Source organism: Excalfactoria chinensis, chromosome 4 (assembly GCF_039878825.1).
Source record: "Excalfactoria chinensis isolate bCotChi1 chromosome 4, bCotChi1.hap2, whole genome shotgun sequence".
Classification (NCBI taxonomy): Eukaryota; Metazoa; Chordata; class Aves; order Galliformes; family Phasianidae; genus Excalfactoria; species Excalfactoria chinensis.
Window position 1 is genome coordinate 40,329,701 of NC_092828.1, and position 23,709 is coordinate 40,353,409.

Consider the following 23,709-nt stretch of genomic DNA (forward strand, 5'->3'; position numbering starts at 1 on the left):
TCTGGCACAGAAGTAATCTAACTGCCCACAGACAGCAAAACCACACACACACACCCCTAGCAGAGATGAAGTCTGTACCAAGAGATGCTGTTGTTTCATGTTACGTGTGATGAAACATTCAGGCATTTGTTCTTCCTTACATACGAGGGCAGTTTGGGGTAAAGTGCTGCTTGGTAGAAGCTAAGTATCTTGGCATATCTACCTGAAACCTTTCTCTGCAGCTGATTCTTTCAGTTTTCCAATATTCTTTCTGGCTACAGTAGTTTTAACTTTGTATTTAACTTTTCTATTGCTGCTGTGTTCTGGCAATGCTAGTGAATATGATCAACAGCCCGTATTTCTTGTCTCCCACTGTCTTCTGTCTGAATAGTTTCCTTTTTTCCTGCTGAGTGTCAGTGTTTCTTCAGTAATTAAGTGACAAGTACTTGCAAAAAGTACATTGAGATGAGAATGGCTGCAGAAGGTTGAGAGAAAAATCAGGAGAGCAAACAAACCTACAGGCTGTGAATTGAACTTTGTGGGGATTATAGCTGTGAAAAGAGCTTCTTTCAATCTTTAGGCAGACGAGTGCTTTTTGTCGAGGATATCGTATTGACAACTAGTTGCTGGGGCAGATTAAGGGCTACGAAGAACTAGCATCTAGTAGAGCTGAAAGCAGCCTTTCCATCCTACCTTAGGAATTGACTAAGAATTCTATGACCAGGCAGCTGGCCTAAGGTATGCTAGCTCAGCCATTTCATAGGCACGCTGTTAAAAGAAACTGTAGGCAGGTGTATGTTTAGAGAGTTCACATGCTTCTGTAAATGCCGCGATCAGAGTAGCGGAAAGATGTTGAAGTAGAATGGCTCTGCAAAGCTGATCTTCACATCGCTTCATCAGCAGTTCATTTTGTACCCGAAGAGGAGTAGTACTTTATTTCTGTGGGTTTACATAATACTACCAGTGCTTTCTGCACCACTTCAGTGAGAACAAGATACTTAGAACTGCAACAGGTTTTCTGTTTGATAAGGTTGGATCTGGTTAGAGTTCCTTGTTGTAATGTGATAAACAACTTGCAAAGAACTTATATCAGTAACAGGTGAAGTTAGATCGGTAGAGAAATTCATGTGGTTGGAAACATAGACTGACAAGCTGATCTCTTTTGGAAACAAGTCAGAATCTGCCCAAAGTCAGCTGAAGCAGCTCAGAAAGTTGTTTCTACCTTTGCTTTCAATGCAAAGACATCTGATCAACACGAGTGGAAAGGCACCTGCTGCTGACACCTACTGTCAGCCCTGAAACGTTACTTTCCTTATAGAGATGGATTCCATGTTCTCATAATGATGTTACAGAGTTTGATATTCTCTTGGATCACTTGTTTGGTTAAGTCTACATGCTGTCCTTCTTAGTAGGTGGAGCGTTTCTTTTTTTAACAAGGAGCTGTGGATTAGACTGTAACTGAGTGAGCAGAGCTGGAACGGTGCAAAGAAGTTGGGAGAGGAAGACTGTGTTTGAATCTTGAAAGCCATTATGCTCAAGATAGTAACACATGCCCTTTAGTTAAGCTGTTGCAGCTGCTAAAGAGAAATTAGGATTTGGACAGATGCTGACTCTTATATTGCAAGGAACAGACAGCATTCTTTGGAAAACAGCCAGAGATCTTTAGAAAATGATGTTGGATGCACTGGTAAAGCCAGTCAGTGCAACGAGGAGTGTTCTTGTGCTCTGTGTCTGCAGCATGCGCTCAATCTGAACAGGACATAAAAGAGCAGCACATAAATTCAGCTGCTGGGTCAGGCTGTCACTGATACTTTCTTTCCATCCTTGCTATGAAACATGGCTGTAGGCCCAATCATGCATTTTCAGTCTTGCTGGCTCGGTGATGAGTACACCTCAGAACCCGGGTCCCGTTTGGTTTATGAAACCGCTTATGGTAGCACTCCGTAAAGGTCACGAGATGAGAATGAAGGTAAGTACATCAGGGAGGGAGGCATTCTGTGACTGGCTCAGAAATCCCCGAATAACTTCATCTCGTTAATTGGCCTCACTTCCCACTAAAAGGCTTTCTCCCTGCTTACTTACACAAGCTTACTTTCCATAACAACTCGCTTTGCTGCTGGAGTCCACTGGGACCAAATGGCTGCCGCCCGATGGGCACTGGGACAAAAACACGGGGGCAGGGATGTGATGTGGTTTTTCCTGTTTCTTTTCTTACCTTGTGGGCAGAGTTTTGTTAGGCTGACATCAGCTGAATAGGCATTCGAGAGTAAAGAATGAAAAAGAACGCATTCATAACCGGGTTTTGAAGCTTAACTGCCCATCTAGGTCAATCGGCACGTTTAGCTGATATTGTACTTACCTGACTGTGACTGTCTTGAAACTGTGCTGCAGCCCCACCGCTGGGCGCAGAATTGAAGGAACACTAAGCAGGGGCTTTTCTAGACGGTAAATGAGTATTCTGCCCTGTGGAGCTTTACGGGCACTGAAAGCCACAGAGTCACAGAGCTCATCTTTAAGAAAAGCCTGTGTAAGTCCTGGGAAGTGCAGAAGAGAGGGACACTGTTTGGTTCCTAAGCATTGTTTCATGCTGTTAAGAAGTGGTTTCTGTCGCTGAAACAATTTGCTGGGGGTGAAGTGGAAAGGCCGCACAGTTTTTATGTTTACCTAGACCGCATTTTCCTTTCCACCGGTATAGTCACACCAGTGCAAACAGCAAAGGGTGGGAAGCTGGGCTGGAGTAAACAGTTACCTGAACTGATTAAGTAATACTGCTTTCTCATCGAAATACTGTTGGGTTTCTTTCCACTTCTGAGGGTGGCATGATTCAGGGAACCCCCCCCCCCCCTTCCCTTCTGTCCACCCTCTGACTCCTGTCCCTGGCATCAGAAAGAGATCGATAGCAGGGTTCAATATTTTGTGGCACTTGCACTGCAGCAGGTGGAGGGGGTGGGCTCGTGTGTTGGGAAAGGAATGACTTAGGGAAGGAGGTGGAGGAAGGGAGCACGTATCGATGGGCTGAACGTGCCGAATGTGTATGTTCCAAGCCAGCAGGCGTAGGAAGCCCTGTGAGAAGCGGATGGTGGGTTAAAAACAGATGTGGTTTGGAAAATTAGGTGGAACTGCTGAACCTGACGTGCATAAGCCAGACTCTTCTCAGCAGGAGTTATTGAGAACAGACATGCAGCATGAGCTGGGAATGAAGGGGGAAAAAAAACACGGTACGGGATCGCGGTGAGAATGGCTAAGCCTCGCTACATAAACACGTATTCTTTCTGAATAGAGCCTTCCTCCGCTATTGTTTCTCTTACCCAATAATTGGCTTTGATGTCCCCATTACATGCTCTCTCCTCCCCACATAATCCCTGTCGCTGTCAATTAGCCAGTGGCAGAGCAAACAACAAAGAGGGCTATTGCTTAAGAAACAACTGCTCATCCAGGGAACTGTTGTCAAATACCAGAAGCACTGTTCTTTACTCTGCGATTCCCCGAGACAAAGGATGCCCTGCTTCAAATACAGCTGCTGTGGAGAGGCTCCAGTTACACCAGAGCAACTTCTTCCATAGCAGAAAGGCGATTAAAACTGGGTTTACGCGTGGCAGCTGCTCCTCTGCTCAGGTTGTGGCACTTACTTCAAGTATGAAATTAACCTTCCCTTGACATAGTGCCTGGCAAGTGTATTTCTCCACATTAGGAGGCAGGAAGGGTTTGTGCAGGTGATGTAGATGGTATACAGCGCTCATCACACTGAGGCAGGCCCTCCATGCTCTGGCCTTGAAGTCTTTTGGAAGCTGTCACATAAATGGGAACTGCTGGATACGGGGCCTCTTTTGAAAGTGTTTCATTTCAGTTTCTGCTCAAGCTTCTGCTCTTCTGTTTGAGAGCTTCAGCCAAAGCCACCATAAATAGGAAAAAGCAAAACAAAACCCTACACTCTGCCAAAATCCACAGTGTCTGAATTAGCTCTGTACTGTTTACTCAGGCAGGTGGCCGTCCAGTTCAGCATCACAGATGCTGGTCAGCCAGCTGCTCACCTGTCCCCATTCGATCTGCTCCATGTCCAGGCTGCAACCTGCAATTGCTCACGCTTGGCTGCATACCACAGGCAATATGTACTTCATCTGGATCAGATGTGACTGCTGCATGATCACATTTCTACCACATTAGCCAGGGTCTGTGTTGGTTTGATGAGGCTTGGTGAAGCCTACAGAAGGGCAAAGGCCTGATCTAGTAGTGCAAAGGAGCAGTGAGATGTGGACTGGAGATGCTGCCTCTAATGTGAGGCCTGAAGGCACAAAATTAACCATTTGTAACACCTCACAACAGATAGGTCTTGTCAGAAGGTGTCTATGCTTTGAGTCAAGTGGCTGTGGTGTTTTAGGTCTGGCAGAGGCACCCAAACATGGAGCATGCTGCTTAGAATCATGGAGTCACAGTATATCCATCCGGAGTTGGAAGGAGCCCACAGGAATCATTGAGTCCAACTCCTGGCTGTACACAGGACCACCCAAAAATCAGACCCTATGTCTGCTGTCCCAATGCTTCCTGAACTCCAGCACTTGGTGCTGTGCCCACTGCCCTGGGCAGCCTGTTCCGTGCCCACCAACCTCTGGTGAAGAACCTTTTCCTGATACATAACCTTGCTTGGCCAAATCATAGCCAAAGCAACTTGTAACAGGCTTATTGCCTTATCTGAATGTGATATTTCACACTCCATGAAATTATGTCTTCACTGAAGCAAACAGAAACTTGCTTCTTTCTACTGCCATCCAAGAACGCAGCAAAACCATAGCAAATGCAATCTGTTCTGTGTGCTTTTCTGAAGGAGCTAGTAAAGAGCAGCTAAGTCTGGCTAACTATCTGTGTGCTGCTTCTCAAACAAACTGACCCTGAATTGCTCCCTTTTTTTAGCCAGCAAGGGTGGGTCATAAGAGCTAGAGCGGCATTTCCACCAGCCCTTTGAGTTGAAATAAACTGAATCTGCTGATAAAAAAAAAAGAGATTTTTGGGGAGGGTATTTTTGATGTCTTCTTTTCTTCATCCCATTTGCTGCATAGATGCTGAAATCTTCTACTGCTTCAAAAAATCTTCTACTACTTCAGTGTTCTTCTGCTTGAAAGCGACGATGATTTCTTCCATCCATCCTGACAAAGCACAGAGGTGGTGATGCTACACATAGCTGGAAACTGGCCCACAGTGACCTTTGCACACAAAGTGTGTTATGAGCAGCCACAAAGAGACTAAACAGAAATGAAATGGTCCCATCAGAGGTGCTGTAGAGTATGTATGTGCTGTGGCAAAGCAATTAACATTGAGGTTATTTTAGAACACAGCAAACATAAACACGTTTTTTAGAACATTAGCATGAGGAGAGACAGCAAATTGGTGCAAATGGGTGCACTTGCAGAGAACCAAAGTTGAGAAATCTGGTCAGACAGGTTTCCTAAAAGATTAAGAGATCTCTGTGTGAGAGAACATCAAGGTACTATTAAGATAACATTAACGGCCATGCTTCCAGAGGAGCATAAGGGATCTGGTCATTAAGAACAAAACAGAGGCGAACCAGACTGTACAAAAAAGCCCTTCCGTGGAATGAACTTAAAGGGCACCTATGTCAAAACCTGTTGGGAATCTCGAATAATTTAAGATCCTTTAGCTGCTACAAACGCGGTGCCCTTATTTTCCTAACGGATGGGTGCGAATATTGAAGTATGTTTTCTATTACAAACCCACTTCCAACTGCCTGCTCCCCCAGCTCATCCAGAATGGAAACAATCCATCTTATAGTTAAACGTTTCTTGTTTTGGCAGAAGTTTTTATTTACTATTGCATTTTCTTTGTTGTTTTTTTCTCCCTGCAGACATTACGACCTTTGATGTGGCTCATTTCTTTCAGAGTACATTACCCACTGCAGGATTATCTACATTCGAGCTGCCTGCAAAGCATTCCAACCACAAAATGTTTGCTGCGGCCACTTCTGTGAGCTGCTACGGATTTCTTGGGGTGCACATGTGGGATTTCTGGAAAGCGCTGGTAAGAACTGACAGCATTTGGCTGCTGGAGCCGCTAACCGGGTTGTGTCACTTGACTTTTAGCCTCTAAATCTGATGGAGCAGCCACTGGAGTTAAGGGGGCTTGTGAATGGCTCAGGCTTGACTTAGGGGTGATACTCAACTTAGAGCTCAAAGGAGCTTTTCATCAGGGAACACGTCTTTTGTGCTGATAAGGAGAGCATTGACCAAAGAACTATGGGTGAATAAGGCAACTAGGAAGAGAGGTAGATAGCGGTAATGCACTAGGAAGCGGGACTACATCTCTGCCTGAAGAGGAGATGACAGGCACAGCCTGTATTAACAACAGCGTAGCTTTCATCCAGACATCCCAACTGAAAGCAAGAGAAACCGTTCGAGAGCCAGGAAGCAGGAGAAATGTCCAACCTGAACCTCCTCCTGGTGCAACTTGAGGTCATCCCCTCTCATCCCACTGCTGCTACCTGGGAGAAGAGGCCGGCCTTTACCACACCACAACCTCTTTTCGGGCAGTTGTAGGGAGCCATAAGGTCAAGAACCGTAGAGATGTGGCTTTGAGGGACACGGTCGGTGGGCACGGCGGGGACGGGCTGGGAATCGGACCGGATGATCCGGGAGGTCTGTCCCAGCCTTAATGATGCTGCGTTTCCATGAGAAGAGCTCGGGCCGAGATTCCCAGCGGCGCCCCTCAGGCAGAGCGCAGCACGCAGCTCCCGCTCCAGCCGCACGCAGGCCCGGCTCGGCCAGGCTCAGGGCGGCCCCGCCGCGCTTCCGCCCTCCCCCGCCCCCGCGCCCCCCCGCGGCCGGGCGCGGTGCCGGTGTCGGGGCGGTGCCGGTGTCGGGGCGGGGCCGGCGGCTCCGGTGGAGGCGGGCGGGGCGGGGCGGTGCCGCCGCTGCGCGCTGTGTGCTGGAATGCGCGGCGCCTCCCGCCCGCAGCGCCGCCTCCCCGCTCCGCGTCCCGCAGCAGCCCCGCGGCCGGCCGGCCTCGAGCCGCCGGTGAGTGTGGCGGGCCCGGGGCCCGGGCCCGGGGGAGGAGGCGGAGGGAGGCGGGAGGGAGTCGGGCAGGGCGAGAGGCGCTGTCCAGGGCTGATCGGCGGCCGCGCGGCGGGGGGGGGCCGGGCCCGGCCGGGCCGCGGGGGGGATCAGCACCACGGCTAAGGGGCCGCGTCGGCCGCCCGCGCCGCGCCTGCCGCGGGGCCGTTTCCCGGGCTCCGCCGCCGGAAGACGCCTCGGCCGGGCCGCCGCGGGCCCGAACGGAGAGAGGGCCCCGGGCGGCGCTCGCCCTCCGTCCGCCGGGAGACGGGGCGGGAGCGGCCGCCGTGACCTTGCCGGAGACGCGGAGCTGCCCCCCCCCCACCCCGCGCCGGGGAGCGGGAAGCGGGGCCCTCTCCTCCGTCTCGGCCCCCCCCCCCTCGGGGCGGCCGTGCCCGGACGGGCCCCGCGGCGGCGGCGGGGAGGGCCGCTTTGTGTGAGCAGGCAGAAAATGGCCGCATGCCTGGCTGCGAGGGAGGGAGGGAAGGAGGGAGGGCTGCGGGGGCACGGCCCGGCTCCCCCGGCCGCCTCCCGGGGCGGATGCGGGCCGGGCCGGGCCACGCGGGGCCGACGGCGTTTCGTCGGAGGCCCCGGCCCCCCCCCGGCCGCCATGGCGGGGCTCGGCCCGGAGCCGCGCTCGGGCCGCTCTTCCTCCGCGGGCGGTCTTGCCGAGAGGAGGCCTTTCCGCAGCACGGCTGCTCACAGGTGTGCTTTTTTTTCCCCTCTCAACAGAATCGCTGCTATGGCGACTCAAGTGCTGGGACAGTCCGGTGGGAACGGCCTCTTTCCCGGCGGCGCTAACATCGGCATGGCGTTGTCCAACGACATGTATGACTTGCACGACCTTTCCAAAGCCGAGCTGGCGGCCCCGCAGCTGATCATGTTGGCTAACGTGGCCCTGACGGGAGAGGTGAATGGCAACTGCTGCGATTACCTGGTGGGAGAGGAGAGGCAGATGGCCGAGCTGACCACGGTGGGCGACAGCAACTTCTCGGACAGCGATGCGGAGGGCATGGACGATAGTCATGCTGCGGAGAGCGACCGTGACGCCTTGGAAAACGTGGAATTGAGCTCTCTGGAAGCACCCGGTGTGGAAACCCGAGGCACGGACGCTTGTCCCCCACCTGAGGCTCCCGGCGCGGACAAAGATGTCCCGTTGGAAGCTCCGGGCACTCCGGAAAGCTCCGAGGACAAGTGTAAGAGCCTGAAGAACAAACCGTTCCGCTGCAAGCCCTGCCATTACGAGGCCGAGTCCGAAGAGGAATTTGTGCACCACATCAGGGTTCACAGCGCTAAGAAGTTTTTCGTGGAAGAAAACGCGGAGAAACAAGTGCAGGTCAAGGAGTCCGATTCCTACAGCACAGAAGAGGTGGACTTCTCCAAGGGCCCGATCCGCTGCGATCGTTGCGGCTATAACACTAACAGATACGATCACTACCTGGCTCACCTGAAGCACCACAATAAAGCGGGAGAAAACGAGAGAGTGTACAAGTGTACCATATGCACTTACACCACCGTCAGTGAGTATCACTGGAAGAAACACCTGAGAAACCATTTTCCCAGGAAAGTATACACCTGCTCGCAGTGCTCCTATTTTTCAGACAGGAAAAACAACTATATTCAGCATATTAGAACCCACACGGGTAAGTCCTCAGTTTCTGTTGATTTAAGTATGGTAACGGTAGAGGGAAAACGAATGAATGAAGCAAAACATGGTTCTTCTGTTTGCAGTTGGTTCCCCCTCGATAAGGCCCATTGCTGTTGTATGTGTAGTGCTGTTAGGTTGTATCATGAGTTTGCTTTGAGCTCCAGTCTGCAAGCTCTAGAGGACAGAGAAAATCTCTCATCTCAGGGGCCTGAGAGAAGTTGAAAAACATCTTGTTTAGGGATTTGAGACTTCTTTTTTTTTTAAAGGGAGCATGACAAAAGTGTGCATGTGATGGTTGTCAGGGTATGCCATGTGGAATCCTGGTGTAGCTGCATCACAGCAGGAGCCCATACTGCATTCGTTGGCCTGTAGGAAGCCCCTGGGAGAGATTTCGTCTCGATTTCCTGCCCTCTTCTCCCATCCATCAGTTTGCAATCCTGAAGAGAAGTGTGGAGCTCCTTTCTGCTCTGATTTATACCAGATGGGCCCATGTGCCAACAGGGCCTTGGGTTGTGCAGCATCTCTGTGAGCTGCAGCTAGTTGGGAAACACCATGCTGAGGTTCCTACTTGGAAGGAACGGGTTCTCCTTGGAGGTTGCTTCCCACTGCTGACATCCATTCTGCTGACACAAGTTGGAAGCACCATGTTCTGCTGTGATGGAATCCGGAGGGTATGCTGTGGTTTTCAGTGTGTTAATACTCTTAACAATAGCCATGTGATGTTGTTTAGAGGATAACGTCGTTTAAAATTGCTCTTGCCTCAGCCTGAATGTAGGTTCTTGTAAGAGATGCTGGACAAATGGTTGTTCTCCAGTTTTCAATGAATGTATTGAGGGAGGTAGTGAGAAGAAAAGCAGGCAGAAATGACCAAAGAGCAGGAGAAAGCTTAAAAAAAACCTGCCAGGAATACATGGCCAAGCATGAGTCCATGCTGTGTGCCTTAGATCTGTCTTGGCTTCCCATTCTCCTATTAGCCTGACGCTGAGTGCCCTCAGAAAGCTCTCGGTGAGATTTGCAGGAACTGACCCTGAGCAGGTTTGAGGAAACGCCGTTCAGACTGTGCAGAAGCTCTGAGAGTGGCAATCTGAGACGATCAGAGAGGGAAACTGCATTCGCTGCAGGATTCACTTCACAGCGGGTTGCAGCCCTGGCAGAGGGCAGAGCTCTTTGCATTGGCAGTTGCTAAGCTCTGAGCTGATGAGAACGCTCAGGACTTGTGTATTACTTAATGGTCTTTAAAAACGAGAACACAGTAGAAAAAGCAAGTTAAACGATATAGAATGTTATCCGGCTCCTTTTTTCTCCTTTAAAAATCAGATTTTTTGGTTCTTTGGTTTGTCCCATCTTCTCATTGTTTCAACTAAGCTGAAGATGAATGATGATTTCAGCACTTTTTGGTTTGCTCTAGTGCTTGCTTTCTCTGCTGGGTCGTCTTAGCAGCTGGCAGATAGGGATCTTCCAGCCAATTCCTACTTGATTTAAAAAGCTATCAACTATGCGGATTCATTTGAGAACGTGCCTTGCTTCCAATAACGTGGGTTTTGTCCCAGAGTGTTTAAAGCTAAAGAGTATTAGAAGAAAGAATGAGCTACTGGTAAGTGTGCTGATTCACCAGGCTCAGTGCTTCTGCCGGCACTACTGTGTAATTGATTGCCTTGCAGACTGCTAACATAACAGCACTGACTGTAATGAAAACTGTCTGAACAATACGAGTGTCTTTGGCTTATAGTTTTAAAGGAGAAAGCATAATGAAAATATCCCTTGGAAAGGAGTCAGGCGATGAATTCAGGTTGCTGATAAGGAAGCTGCAGTTGTTTTTAACTTGATGTTCCCGATTGTTGCACCTGACTTACTCTGTGGGAAGAAGCCTCTTTGCAGATAAATGCCTTCTACTGCATTTGAGTCGGTTGTCTGAAACACCGACTCTGCTCTGCTGCTGCAGGAAAGTGTTTTTTTTTCCCCTCTATCCTGGACTTGTTGACACTACTCAACTAAAATGGCAGTAAAATACTCCTTTCTTGTTTCCCAAGTTTGTTTCCTGGTGGTCGGTGATCCGAATTGACTAACTGAGGGCTCCCATAAATAGCAGAGCTTTATCTCTTGAGTGTCTTCTGGAGAGGCTTTTTTGGTGGCTTGTTTGCATGTAATGAGCTTGCAAGATGCCATTAAGTCCTTTTGCAAATGGCACTGTAAAGCAGCCCTTACACACGTATTTAATTTTTAGGTGGCAATAGCATACATAAGTTGCATTCATCACGTTCATCTAGTATATTTTGCTCGTGTGCTTTATAGAAAATATAACGTCTTTGCCACGTTGTTGAAGTTACAGATAAGATGTGAAATGTGAAGTACTGGAAATAGCACGACTGTGTATTCCAGGACCTTTGGCCACGTATTTTAGTCACTGAAAAACACAGCCGTTCCTTTATGACAAAGCCCTACCCCTCCCTGGGACATGACCTAATCCTAACTGGAAAGGAGGGGGCAGGATCTGGTTGGTAGGGTGATTTTACATTTAAGCGGTGATCTAATGAAGAGCGCTAATCTGAACGATGTGATGGCTGGAAGAAATGGGCGATTTGCCTGCATTACAAAGGTGTCTCCTCCGGGCAGCTGGAGGTCTGTGCCGCTGCAGATAGAACTGTCCACGGGCTGTATACGGGATGTTTGCTGCTGAGTCTCGGTGATTGGGAGAGCACAGTTGGCTGTATGCTTTGTCTGGTGTAGGAAAACACGGCAATATGATTCTCATCTTGTCTGGAATGAATACATCGAGTGAAGATGTGCTTTTCCCTTCCAAACTTCACGCTCATCCCTGCTCCAAACTAAAACCCAGCTTGCAGTGGGGACGAGGCAATCTCCATCTCTCAGATGCACTAGAAGTTGGAGGCCAAAACCAACCAAACAAACCAAAACCTGGTGCTTTGATCCACATCTTCCTACCAGATTCTAAAATTGACCGCCTTTACTTTGGGCATGCCTTTGCTTGAAGAGAAATTACTGATACTTACACAACTGTCTCTTGTGAAGACAAAATCTGTGGCAGGTTAGTTTCCATTGGATCTCCAGAAACAATGATTGCAGGTGAAGGAACTGCAGGCATAAGTCTTCAAAATGTTGCTGCTGTACTTCAACTATCACTGGTAACACAGTTTCACTGAGCCAGGCCCTGCAGTTTTCCACATCCCAGGCTTAAACATGAAAGTGAGGTGAAGCAAAAACCTGGCTTCTTGGGTCATCAGAGTTCTGGCAGGAAGTACTGTAGAAAAAATGAGCTTTGGTAGCTTAGGATTTCTGTAGGGGTAGCTGTTCCAGTCACTTTTTGCCTGAGAGCCATCTGACCCCAGATGGATGTGGGGATGTGCCTTTCATATTCTGTCCCTTTGCTGCCCTGGACATTAAACATACTGGTTCACCTGAGGCATATGCTTCTCATAATGGCCCTGTTCTGAGAGAGAATGTGTTTTCACATACAACTTGGGGTTCTTTGACAGCCTGGCTGGTATGGCTCAGGAACCAAAGACACACAAAGTCGTGTGTCTTTCACTAATTAATTTAATGTTTTATTTTGTTTTTGCAGGAGAGCGGCCCTATCAGTGTGCTATGTGCCCCTATTCCAGCTCTCAGAAGACCCATTTAACCAGACACATGCGCACCCACTCAGGTTGGTAAGCAGCAGCAGCATGAAAAAGGGGTGGTTCTGTGTGACACAAAGTTGTCATCTCATCCAGCGTGTCCTGAGCTTTAGCTACCTTTCTCTTTTTTTAACAGCTAAGGTTGTTCCTACCCACTAAAGAAAAATATGTCATTAATAAAAGCGGTGACGGGGGATTATGTCTTCTTTTCTTTCACTATCCAGGATGTATTATGAGATTCATAGGACCTCTGTAGTAGTTTTGTAGTAAATTCGATATTGTGATAATATGATCAGGCTCTTGTTTTCTGTCTGTGGTCATAGATCAATTCAAATCAAGTAAGCTGAAACAGGTATGGACCTCTGAGAGCCTCCCCTATGAAGTCTGTGATTTAATTTCATCCAGCAGGATGATTAATGACCATCTGAGGAAATCCTTATAATTTTGCTTAGTGTTACAGAAAGATAAAGAGTAGTGCCTGATTCTGGCAAGGAGACACGAAGGAGGAAAAAGCAAACTTAGAAGAGTGATTTGATCTTGTGGTACTAAAAGCCAAATTAGCAGTTCTCGGTAGCCTTTATGACCCATAACTGGTCATAAAGCTGTGATATTAAGAACTCCCTTTTCTCCTTTGCTCTGTTTCTCCTGTTAGTCTTATGTTTAAATGAAATAATGGCATTCGTATGAGTTTTTACTCCCATAATCATGCTAGACACAAGCACAGCTGTGCTTTGTGACCCTCTTAGGGGAGCTCAGATGGATTTCAGCTCATGCGCTTGGTTTGCTAATATATGAATTAATCAGACTTAGGCGAAGTTCTAATCCTATGAAACAGTAATGAAAACGTCCTGAACAGTCATTTCAATTGCAATAGCTGAGACAAGAAGGCAGTTTTAATTGTTTTGTGGTGAGGGTTTGGACCCATTAAAAATAGGCAGCTTTAAAATGATCTGCCAGTATTTTAGTTTAAGACTTTTCAATTGAAACATTCTGCTTTCAGAAACAAAAAACATTTTTGATTGCACATCTTTGCTAAGTATGAATTTGTAAATGGTTTGGTCAATACGGTACCTTTGCAACTGTTTTTTCATCATCTTTTTCTTCTCTTGTCTGTGCAAAGAGCAAATTTGTGCTAACTGGAAGGAGGTGAAAAGTGGGATTTGCCCTGGGTCATTGAATTCAAGGTCTGGGAAGGAGAGCATGAACTGTGCTGATGGAAATGGGATTGCACATGGGATTCTTGCTGTCATAAAATCATAGAATGGCTTAGGTTGGAAGGGACATTAAGGATCAGATAGTTCCAACCCCCTGCCATGTGCAGGGTTGCCCTCCACCAGATTAGGCCGCCCAGGGCCCCAAGCAACATGGCCTTGAATGCCTTCAGGAATGGGATGTCCACAGCTTCTCTGGGCAGTCTGTGCCAGGGCCTTGCTGCTCTCTGAGTAAAGAATTTTCTCCTAACATCAAACCTAAGTTTCCCCTCTTTTGATAGAAAACCAGCCCTCCCTCCCTCCCCCAACACACCTTGTCAAGTCACTATTGGACTGTGTAACAAGTCAGTTCTCCTCTTGCTTATAAGCTCCCTTTGAGTACTGGAAGGCCTCAATGAGATATCCCTGCAGCCTTTTTTTCTCCAGACTGAACAAGCTCAGCTCCCTCAGCCTTTCTTAGGAGAGGTGCTCCAGACTTCGACTTCTGAGCTTCTTTGTGGCCTTCCTCTGAACCTGCTCCAACAGCTCCACAAATTTCTTGTGCTGTGGGTCCCAGGTCTGGATGCAGGACTGCAGGTGAGGCCTCATGAGAACAGAGGAGGACAACCTCCTCCCTCATCCTGCTGCTCACCTCTCTTGATGCAGCTCAGGATACAGTTGATCTTCTGGACTGCAAACACACATTGCTATCTCATGTTCATTCACCAGTATCCCCACGTGTTTCTGGGCAGGACTGCTCTCCAATGAATTTTTCCAGTCTGTACACATATGTGGGATTTCCCTGACCGAACTGCTTGGCCTTGTTGAACCTCATTAGGTTCTTGTGGTTCCACTTTTCAAGTCTGAACCGGTCTCTCTGGATGGACCTCTCCTCAGGGGACACTACTCATGTCCAGCCTCCACCTGGACATAGAGCCATTTATCACAACCCTCTGACTGTGACCATCCAACCAATTATTATCCACCTAATAGTCCAGTCTTCATATCTCTCAAATTTAGAGGTAGTGATGTGGTGGCAGGACCATGTCAAAGGACTTGCACAAGTCCAGATAGACTATATCAGTTGGCCTTCCTTTGTCTATGGATGCTGCCCCTGGTGAAGCTGTGCTGGCTGTCTTGGATCACCTGCTCATATCTCATGTGCCTTAACATCTCTTTCAGGAGCATCTGCTCCACAATCTTCCTGGGCACAAAGGTGGGGCCCACCAGCTCGTAGTTACTATGGTTTTTTCTTTTTCCCTTTCTTAAAAATGGGAGTGTTGTTTTCCTTTTTTCCGATCACTGGAGACTTTGCCTGACAGCAGTGACTTTATATATATGATGGAGAATGGCTTGGCAACCGTTCCTTTGGAACCCTGGGAGGTATGTTGTCTGGCCCCATAGACTTGTACAGATTCAGCCTCATGAGATGGTCTCAGACTTGGTCTGCTTTTACAGTGGGAGAGATTTTGCTTCTTCTTACTTCCATCCTGAGGACTGGGGGACATGAGAGGTGTAGGAAGCCTGTGTGCCAATGAGACTGAGGCAAAGAACTCGTTGAGTACCTCAGTCTTCTCCATGTCTGTTGAAGTCAGTTCTCCCTTCTCATTTATCAGAGGGAGTACGCTCTCCTTTGCCTGTCTCTTCTGTCCAGCACATCAAAAGAAACCATTCTTGTTATTCACATCCTTTGACAAGTTCTGTTCCATCTGCACTTTGGCTTTCCTACTTTTTGTGATCCCATTTCTATATGCCTAAATGGCATTCCTGTATTCTTTGTAATGCAGCCATCCCTGCTTCTACTGCTTGTACTTATCCTTCTCATCCCTCAGGTCCTTGCTCACCCATGCTATTTTCCTGCCTCCTCTGCGTGATCTCTTTATGCTGGTAGATGAAGAGCTCTTATCCTCTCAGAAGGATGTTCCTAAAGTGCTGCCAGCCCTGTTCAATTTCTCTGGCCCTAAGGACGGTTTCCTCATAGATCAGGGGTTCTCATCCAGCAATTCCTTAAACAGCCTGAAGTTTTCTCTCGGTTCAGGGTCCTGAAGTTCAGGGTCTCTTTGCCAAGCCTGTGTTCCTCAAGAGTGTGAACTTGATGAGAGCACAGTTGCTACAGCTCAGGCTGCATCTGATGACTTAACCTCTTTAATGATCTGCTGTGCACTGGTGTTTTATTAACAGCTGAAGTTAAATTAATCCTTCATTAAATAATAACGAGATGCTGCAGGCAGAAATGAAATCTTCTAGACTCCTGAGCAAGCACCACCCACCCTCTTGCCAGAGAGGCAGCACAACCATGGACATAAGGATCTAGAATGACTTTTCAGTATACCTAGGAAGTGGCATGCATTAGTTTTGGAGACCAATTTTTTAAGTGCTAGTTTAGGTCTCAGTGGCACCACTCAGTTTAATTAGTATAGGCAAAAAAGTTCTCAAAATATTTTTGGACTTGGGTTATTGTGCTGAAAATGTTTTTCCTCTTTGCTTTGGAGTCTAAATGAAAAGCTGATTCTGCTGCACCGGTGTGCACTAAACCTTGCATTTCAAAAACACTTGTGCATGCAGGAGTCATTTAATGCAGCTTTCAGTAATAGTAATGTGACGGCTTTAGACTGCCTATGTATTTCTTGCCAACAGTAGCCTGCAGCCAACCCGTAAATGTGGCATAAATGAGACACTGATGAACTCCACTGAACTGAATTTAATAGAGGCAAAAATCACTAAGGTGGCATGTCTTTCTCATGCTTTGTCTTTTGCTAGCTCATTTTCCTTTACTTCCTTTTCAATGCAAACATGAAGTATGATAAATCTGTGTAAAGTTGGACTTAATTTGTATGAAACTTCTATTCATCAAATGTTACATTTCCGTTTTTCTACAATGCATTCAATGGACCAGTTGGGTATGGATTCCATTTGCTAATAGTACTGTAGAGAGATCTCTGCCGGTATGTATGCATAGCCAGAACTTGTGACTTTGTTACTGCTTGTTTGGTTGTGAATCCCCTTCTTCCCAATCCTTGCCCTTTCTCTCTTTTCTTTTTTTGTATATTGTTTTTGGTGTCTCGTGAATGTGTTTGTGGATTTGTGGATTTCTTAAGTTGATTGTATTTAATTTTAAAGGCGCATGGATGTGTGTATATATATATATTTTTTTTTCTTTTGAGTTTCATATTTCTGTGCTTGTCTTAGTGCAAAGTGATTTCCTTCCCAACCCTCTGCTTAATAATCACCATAATTCCTTCCACCCTTCCTTCTTTAGGTGAGAAGCCATTCAAATGTGATCAGTGCAGTTACGTGGCCTCAAACCAGCATGAAGTAACTCGTCATGCAAGGCAGGTTCACAATGGGCCGAAGCCTCTGACTTGCCCGCACTGTGACTACAAAACAGCCGATCGCAGCAATTTCAAAAAGCACGTTGAGCTGCACGTCAATCCGCGCCAGTTCCTTTGTCCTGTTTGTGACTACGCGGCATCTAAGAAGTGTAACCTGCAGTATCACATCAAGTCCAGGCATCCCGATTGTTCGGACATCACCATGGATGTTTCAAAGGTGAAGCTACGGACTAAAAAGAGTGAAGCTGACTTTGCTGAGAGCATCGGTGACAAAGTAGAGAAGGAGCAAACAAAAGGGGATTCGCCCACAAAGAAAACTGAGAAAACTGTGAAAGTGGAGAAAAAAGAGAACTTAGCGAAGGAAAAGAAGCTGACAAGCAACGTTCCTGCGCGCCAAGTGACGACCAGAAGTCGGAAATCGACTTCAGAAAACAAGGAGGTAGATATTAAAATTGAGAAAAATAGTGAGAAACCGTGTAAAACAAAGAAGGTAAAAAGAAAGGCCGAGGCAGAAATAACTTTTTCAAAGCAAGAGCCTGCGAATGATGCCATCGTAATGACAAAAAAGAAAAAGAAAGTAGAAAAAGTAGAAACTAAACCCAGAGACTGCCAGGAAGCTCAGAAAAGTGATGATGTACCAGAGGCAGAACCTAAAAAGCAAAATTCCTGCCTTAAGAAAAGCAGAAAAAAGAAAGCTCTGAAAAGTAAGCACAGTAAGAAAAGCAATAGACTTGATGAGGAGAAGATGGAAGAAGAGGAGCTGGCGGACGAGTCTCATCTTATGGTAGAAGACAGATGTGTTAAACTCGACAGTCCGAGAAGCAACCAGGAGAAGGAGGAAGATCGTGCTGGCCCAGCACCATTAGACAGTAACGTTGGTCATACTTGCAAAGGAGAGAGCATCTGCGCCAAAGGAAGTTGCGTAGAAGAGCCACGACAGCTTTGTCTGTCAGCTCGGGTTGCGGACACAGAGGCTGAGGTGAAGGATCAAGAAATGCCTGCTGCAGCAGTGGAGAGCAAGGACACTGTCTGTGAAAAAGAGGAGAGAAAGGTGGATATGGTAAAAGACCCAGACGAATCTTCTCATGCAGTGTCTACTGAACAAAATCTGGATGGACCCGTGGATGTACTACCAGATCTGGAGCCCAGTAAGGAGCCAGAGGAAACCTGCTTGGCAGAAACTGTGAGTAGCCCAGACCCGGTAGACCTGACTAAGGCACGCATCCTAGAGACAGAGCCACCAGCAGGTGCTGTGGGAGTGCCTGTGCCCCCAGAAGGGTGTATGCAGAGCCCTGAAGTAGCTCTGGCCTTATCACCTCTGGATAACCCAGCAGCGAATGAATGTCAAGAAATGGATGAGGATGAGGGCATCCACAGCCATGAGGGCAGTGACATAAGTGACAACATATCAGAAGGCAGCGATGATTCGGGGTTAAACGGTGCTCGTTCTGTACAAGAAGAAACCAGTCCGAAGACATCACAAGGAGCTGCCAGTAGCACAGCAGTCAGGGAGAACTATGTGTGCATTTTTTGTGACCGCTCGTTTAAGAAGGAAGGTGAATACAGCAAGCACCTCAATCGCCACTTGGTCAATGTGTATTATCTTGAGAAGGCAACGAAAGGGCAGGAGTAGAAATAGCTGTGGTTTGGGGGCATGTGTATCTTTTGTAAGATCTTATACAGCTTATGTACAGATATTGTAGATTGTTGGGTTTTTTTAAAGCATGGTTTTCTTTAGTGTCTGCATTGGGATTTCTTTTTTTTTTTTTCTTTTTTTTTTTTTTTTTTTTTTTTTGAGCTGAAAATATTTTGGACAACTTTTTGTGTAATGACCTCTTTAAATATTGGATCTCTTCATTAAAGAAGTAGGTAGGGTGTATGAGGCCATGTCCTGTATGATCTGTCTGCTTATAGTTTGTTAGCCGATGCATTTGTTTTATAAGTTGAGCTTTAGGAACAAGGCTGTAGCTACCCATACACAAGTTGGATGTATAGAGCCACTGGCAGTTGCTTTTTCTTTTAGCAGCCAACTCCTCTTCCCCCTCTCCTCTGCTTTTGTTTTAGTTCTTCTTAATGCATCTTGGTGTTCAAAGTGGTAAAAACTACTCAACGCTTGTTCTACCAGAGAGATAGCTTCTATTACATAAATGAGCACTTTGTAAGACAAATCGAAGTTGGCTGGCGATGGACGTAACTGTTTAAGATAATTATAATCGTGAACATACATTTCAGATCCCCTTAGTATGAACAGTGAGCCAAAATTTGGGGTTAGTCCTTCCAACTTTTGTTTGGAGAACCTCTGTCTTGATTAATATCTTATTAACTGTTATGTGTCTTTGACTCTGTTGTAGGGGGGAGCAAGATTGTTATTTTTAAGTATTTGCTTTTTTTGTTGTTGTTGCTTTAAAGGCTTAAGATGTTGCACATTGTTTTTGTTTATACCTATGCAGATAAATCTTTTAGGAATAGCGCTTGTGCAGAACACGTACACTTTATATATGCATGTTGGGTTCCGTTTGTGTAAGCTTTCCTTACTTTGAACCGTTCAGATTTGTTGCTTACCATGGGCCAGTTTTCTGTGATGTTCTTTACGGCAGATTTTTCTTCTTCTCATGGGGTATTGCTAGTTGTGCATAGAATTATGAGCTGTTTGGCTGTGTTATTTTTGAGTAGCTTTAAAATTTTATATAGTTCTTGAGCAAAAGGATATCAACGCAGTTTCAAAACACTATCGTATAGGGTTTTGTTTTTTTCCATAGAAATGCCACTTCTGATATTTTTAATACATATACAGAGTAAATAAATTGTAATTTATAGTTTGGGATCACCAGACAGGAAAGTAATCACTGTCAGTGAAAATGGCACGAAAATCCTACAAGTCCAGGTGTTGCTTAATTTTTTGTCTCTTTTAATTTCTATGATGGACAGCAGTCAAGCTTTGTGAGCTTAAAAAAAGTAAATAATTACCATAGATGTTAGATTTTGATGAACTGTAATTGCATCTCACACTGAAGAACAAAGACAAAGTGACTGGTAAGCAGCAAACCTGGCAGTAAAGGCTGTAGGAATCCCTGTTCCTTATTCATTCAAGTTTCATTTAATAGAATCATCCCGTTTCCCCACAGGAGAGGTAATTGGTCGCGTAAGCGATCAGGTTGCGATCTCAGGTCTATATGCAAGAAATACCATACTGGGAGTTTTTCGTTCTAAGCAAATTTTCTTCTGACACACACAAACATGAGAGAGATTGCGTACCTGCCAGTGGCAAAATGTGAACACAATCTGAACATACAGGGAAGAAGCAAAAGCCTCCAGTTCCATCTACTCTGCAGAAGACTGTCTTTAGATCCCTTGTCAGGTGCAGCAACTGGGGGTGGCTTCTCATCAACTCTCCAGAAGCAACTTTGGAGGCCAGTGATGTTTGCAGAGTGGAGCTGAGGAGCTGATTCAGTGTTTGTCAGTGTGTTTTAGGCACTCACGATGTGTGTTCTTTGAATTGGTTCTGTGAATGTAGGTTTCTGCAACAAAGCTCATTTTTTTTCTCCCTGTCAGCATGTCGTCTTCTTCCCTTCCCTCCGCCCACAACCTTGAATGAATAGAGAACAACAAAACTACGTTGCTTCTCCTTTTGGGAGAGATTGGTAATAGGAGGCCAAAGATTTGAGAGGGAGGGCATCCCTCGTGGCAGAAATAAATTGTATAGTGACTTTTTGTTTGCTTAGATAGCATTCAATCCTTACCTTGGCTGTGACAATCATTGGCAACTGAAGATCAAGTTGCAACTATATTTATGCTAAATGTTAAGAAACTTAGTTGAGTTGTTTTCCTAAACAACCAGTTGTAATAGTCTTAGATGTATTTCTTTCTTTTTTTCTCTTATATGTAAATGTTGCCAACGTTTGTGAGTAACATGAGCAGATGCTGGAAATTCCAGTACCGTGCAGAGATATTGTAGCTCCCCTTATATCCTTGCAAAGAGCCTTTGCCATCTTGTGAGAGACTTCAAGGACTTCAGCCATGTTCAGACAAACTTGTGGACTGGCCTGATAATTATTATGTATTTTTAAATGGAAAATGTGGTGTACACTGACTTAAAATGTCTCTTGATGAGATAAAAACAAGGGTGTGGTTTTCTGAGGTACTGCACTGCAGATTTCTAGGAAGTGGTCGAGGTTTTACTGCTTGATCTAACAAGAACTCTTTGAAGACAGCAGTGTTTTCCTATCACAAGGTTAAAGCTGAAAACAGACTATAGAAATATTAAGAAGACAGGTCTCTTTGAGACCCTCAGCAGCAATGTGTCGAAATACTGCTGGTGCGTTACAGTGTTGGAATTCTCTGCTGGCTTATGCCCAAGATTTGGGAGTACGTTACGTTAAAGCAGCAAAGATGTACTGCATCGTATGTACCTAAAGGGTTAGAAATTGCTAGTACTGAATATTTGTACCGGAGAATCCTAGTTAGGTGAGCCATCAGAAATGATGGTTTTACTACAATGCATCTCCCACTAAACGTTGACTTCTTTGTCTTAAATTCTTAAATTATTTTGTGTCGGTTTTGCCAATAGTAGCCTAAGAACTGTAGGTGTGTTCAACCTCAGATTCGTGAGTCGAAGAGTTTAGCACGACGACAGCTCTACACTGCCAGTCCTTGGTTGAGCAACGTGGCATTTAGGGTTTTCATCTCTATGGATCTATCCATGCAAAGTAACTGCCTTGAGAAATGATCCAGGAAGTGGGTAGCTAGGCAGTCGTAATCCGTGGTATTGTAATCACGGCTGGACGAGATGGTTTTAGTTGTCTTTTCCAGTCATTAATGATTCTGTGATTCTGTAGTCGCTATTTCTGGGTTTTGGTGATCTAGGCTGGACCTTCATTTATTGTCAAAAGAAGAATGTTTGACATCTGCCAGGACAGTTAAGAGATGGTAGCGTCATTGATTTCAACAGATATAATATAGCTGAAAAGTATTAACCCAATTCAAGAGGTTTCTTGACTGGCCGTTGCGTAGATACGTGGCATGCATATTAACAGAATCCAGATAGCTAATGGAGTTGTTTCATGTGTACATACGTTTCGTCCCTCTAAAACTATCCTAGTTAACTCTTGTAAGCTGGCATGGAGTTGTGTTTGTGACATTTGGTTGCACCATGTTTTGATGCTTTTACAGTGCAATACTTGTATTCTCTGAATAAAACCAAAGGTAATTTTGTGTTGTTGTTTTTTTCATGTTCTCTACTGTAGTGCATGATGGCCTTTTCTACGTTTTTTAATAAATGTAAAGCCAGATCATACATCCTGTTTTCACTTAAAAGTATGTTTTAAGTCTTTTTGTTCCAAAACGTAGTGTAAAGTTAAACTAAATTGCGTTATATTAACCCTTTCAAGTGTATTTTCCTAAGCATAGTTCTGATTAAATAAACTTTATTATGGAACTCATTGCTTCTATCTGCCACTTATTAATAGCTACAGAAAATGCCTTGAAAATGCTAAAGAAAATGAAAGGGGCGTGTTCTGGCTTTAAGTCTTACAGATAAACACATTGAAGTTGATGGTAGAGCAGGAGCAGGATTTGTACCCAGTCCTAACTGTGGGCTGCCATGAGATGCCCTGAGAGCGTGGCATAGAGGTGGTAGGTCTGAGTGCTTCTCTGCTTCTTTGCTGTGTGAGTTAATTATTTCAGACTGGTTCAACAGAGGAGGCCCTGCCCTTTGTACCATCAGCTCATATTTTTACTCTTCAGAAAGGGACAAAACTAGGTGAAATATAATAGAAATGATGTAAGTGGATTGCTAGTGGGAGAAACCATTTCCCCTTAAACCTGCATCTTCATATAGCTTCTTGCCTTGTGGCAGAAAACGGGGTAAAACCTACCAGGTTGCAAATGTGCTACTTTTTATACTGAGTTCTGCTTTATGCCTAGTTGCTTCTGTTTTGTTTGTGGGATTTTTGTTATTGTTAAACAGAATTGGGTAGACAAGCAGAAGTGCAGGGCTATGTGGTACCTTGCAGGCCAGCAGCAAGGAAAAGCTATGACTCCTTTGGACTCAAGGCAGGCAGCTGAACCAGTCAGTTGCCCACAGGTTGGTGGAAGGGGCCGCATGAACCCTTCTTAGTGTCTTTCAGCACAGTCCAGGGCAGCACACTCCAGTGGCTGCTGTCTGCAGCAGGGGCTGTGTCGAAGGGATAGAGGAGTTCTGTGTCTGCTTGGGTTTCCATCACAAAGAGCTGAAGGATTGCTGGGGCAAAAAGAGGGGAAGTGGTGAGCAGTCTCAGAGGCAAGGACAAGAGCAGTGCCCTGGATGGGTTACCCAGGCAGCCGGGACTGTATGCACCATGAGTGCAGGCACAGATACCTACAGCCTTCAACAGCAAATCAGAAAGTGAAACTGCAGAGAGCCACTTTGAAGTGGAGATTTCAGGAGCACATGCTTTCGGTGTACCATCTGCTTGGGTGGATAGGAAGCAGGTACTTGAAGCCCGTGGTCCATTTAGGCTCACAGCCCAGTGCACCTCTCCTGCATTACAGGCCATTTTGGGAACATTAATGGAGGTGTCATAGTTTTGTAGTGCTGCTGTCAATATTCCACATCATAACATCATGTGCAGTATAGATCATCCATACTCCAGTTCCGTAGAATAGTAGCATCCCAGGTGCTCAGCTCTCGGAGAAGAACTACATATCCCAGAGGACGCCGCGGCCAGAGATAAGTCACGGGAGGAGGACATCTATAATCTCACTCTCAGGCTGGAACTCTCTCTCTCTCTCTCGGACTCTCAGGGAGTGAGAAGCATTCCTGCCGTGTCGCCTAGACTTCACAGTAGGCCTCTCGGTTTTCGGGGACTCTCTCTCTCTCTGTTTTTGTTC

General features: G+C 46.1%; 1 protein-coding gene across 1 annotated transcript; it reads left to right on the top strand.

Annotated features, from left to right (window-relative positions):
• The first annotated feature begins 6,883 nt into the window (after nt 1–6,883).
• Nucleotides 6,884–22,047, top strand: REST (RE1 silencing transcription factor). The gene is made up of 4 exons (XM_072335622.1): nt 6,884–7,001; nt 7,770–8,680; nt 12,266–12,349; nt 16,770–22,047. The coding sequence occupies exons 2-4, from the start codon at nt 7,780–7,782 to the stop codon at nt 18,473–18,475; spliced, it is 2,691 nt and encodes an 896-aa protein (XP_072191723.1). The 5' UTR covers nt 6,884–7,001; nt 7,770–7,779; the 3' UTR covers nt 18,476–22,047.
• Nucleotides 22,048–23,709: the final 1,662 nt, after the last annotated feature.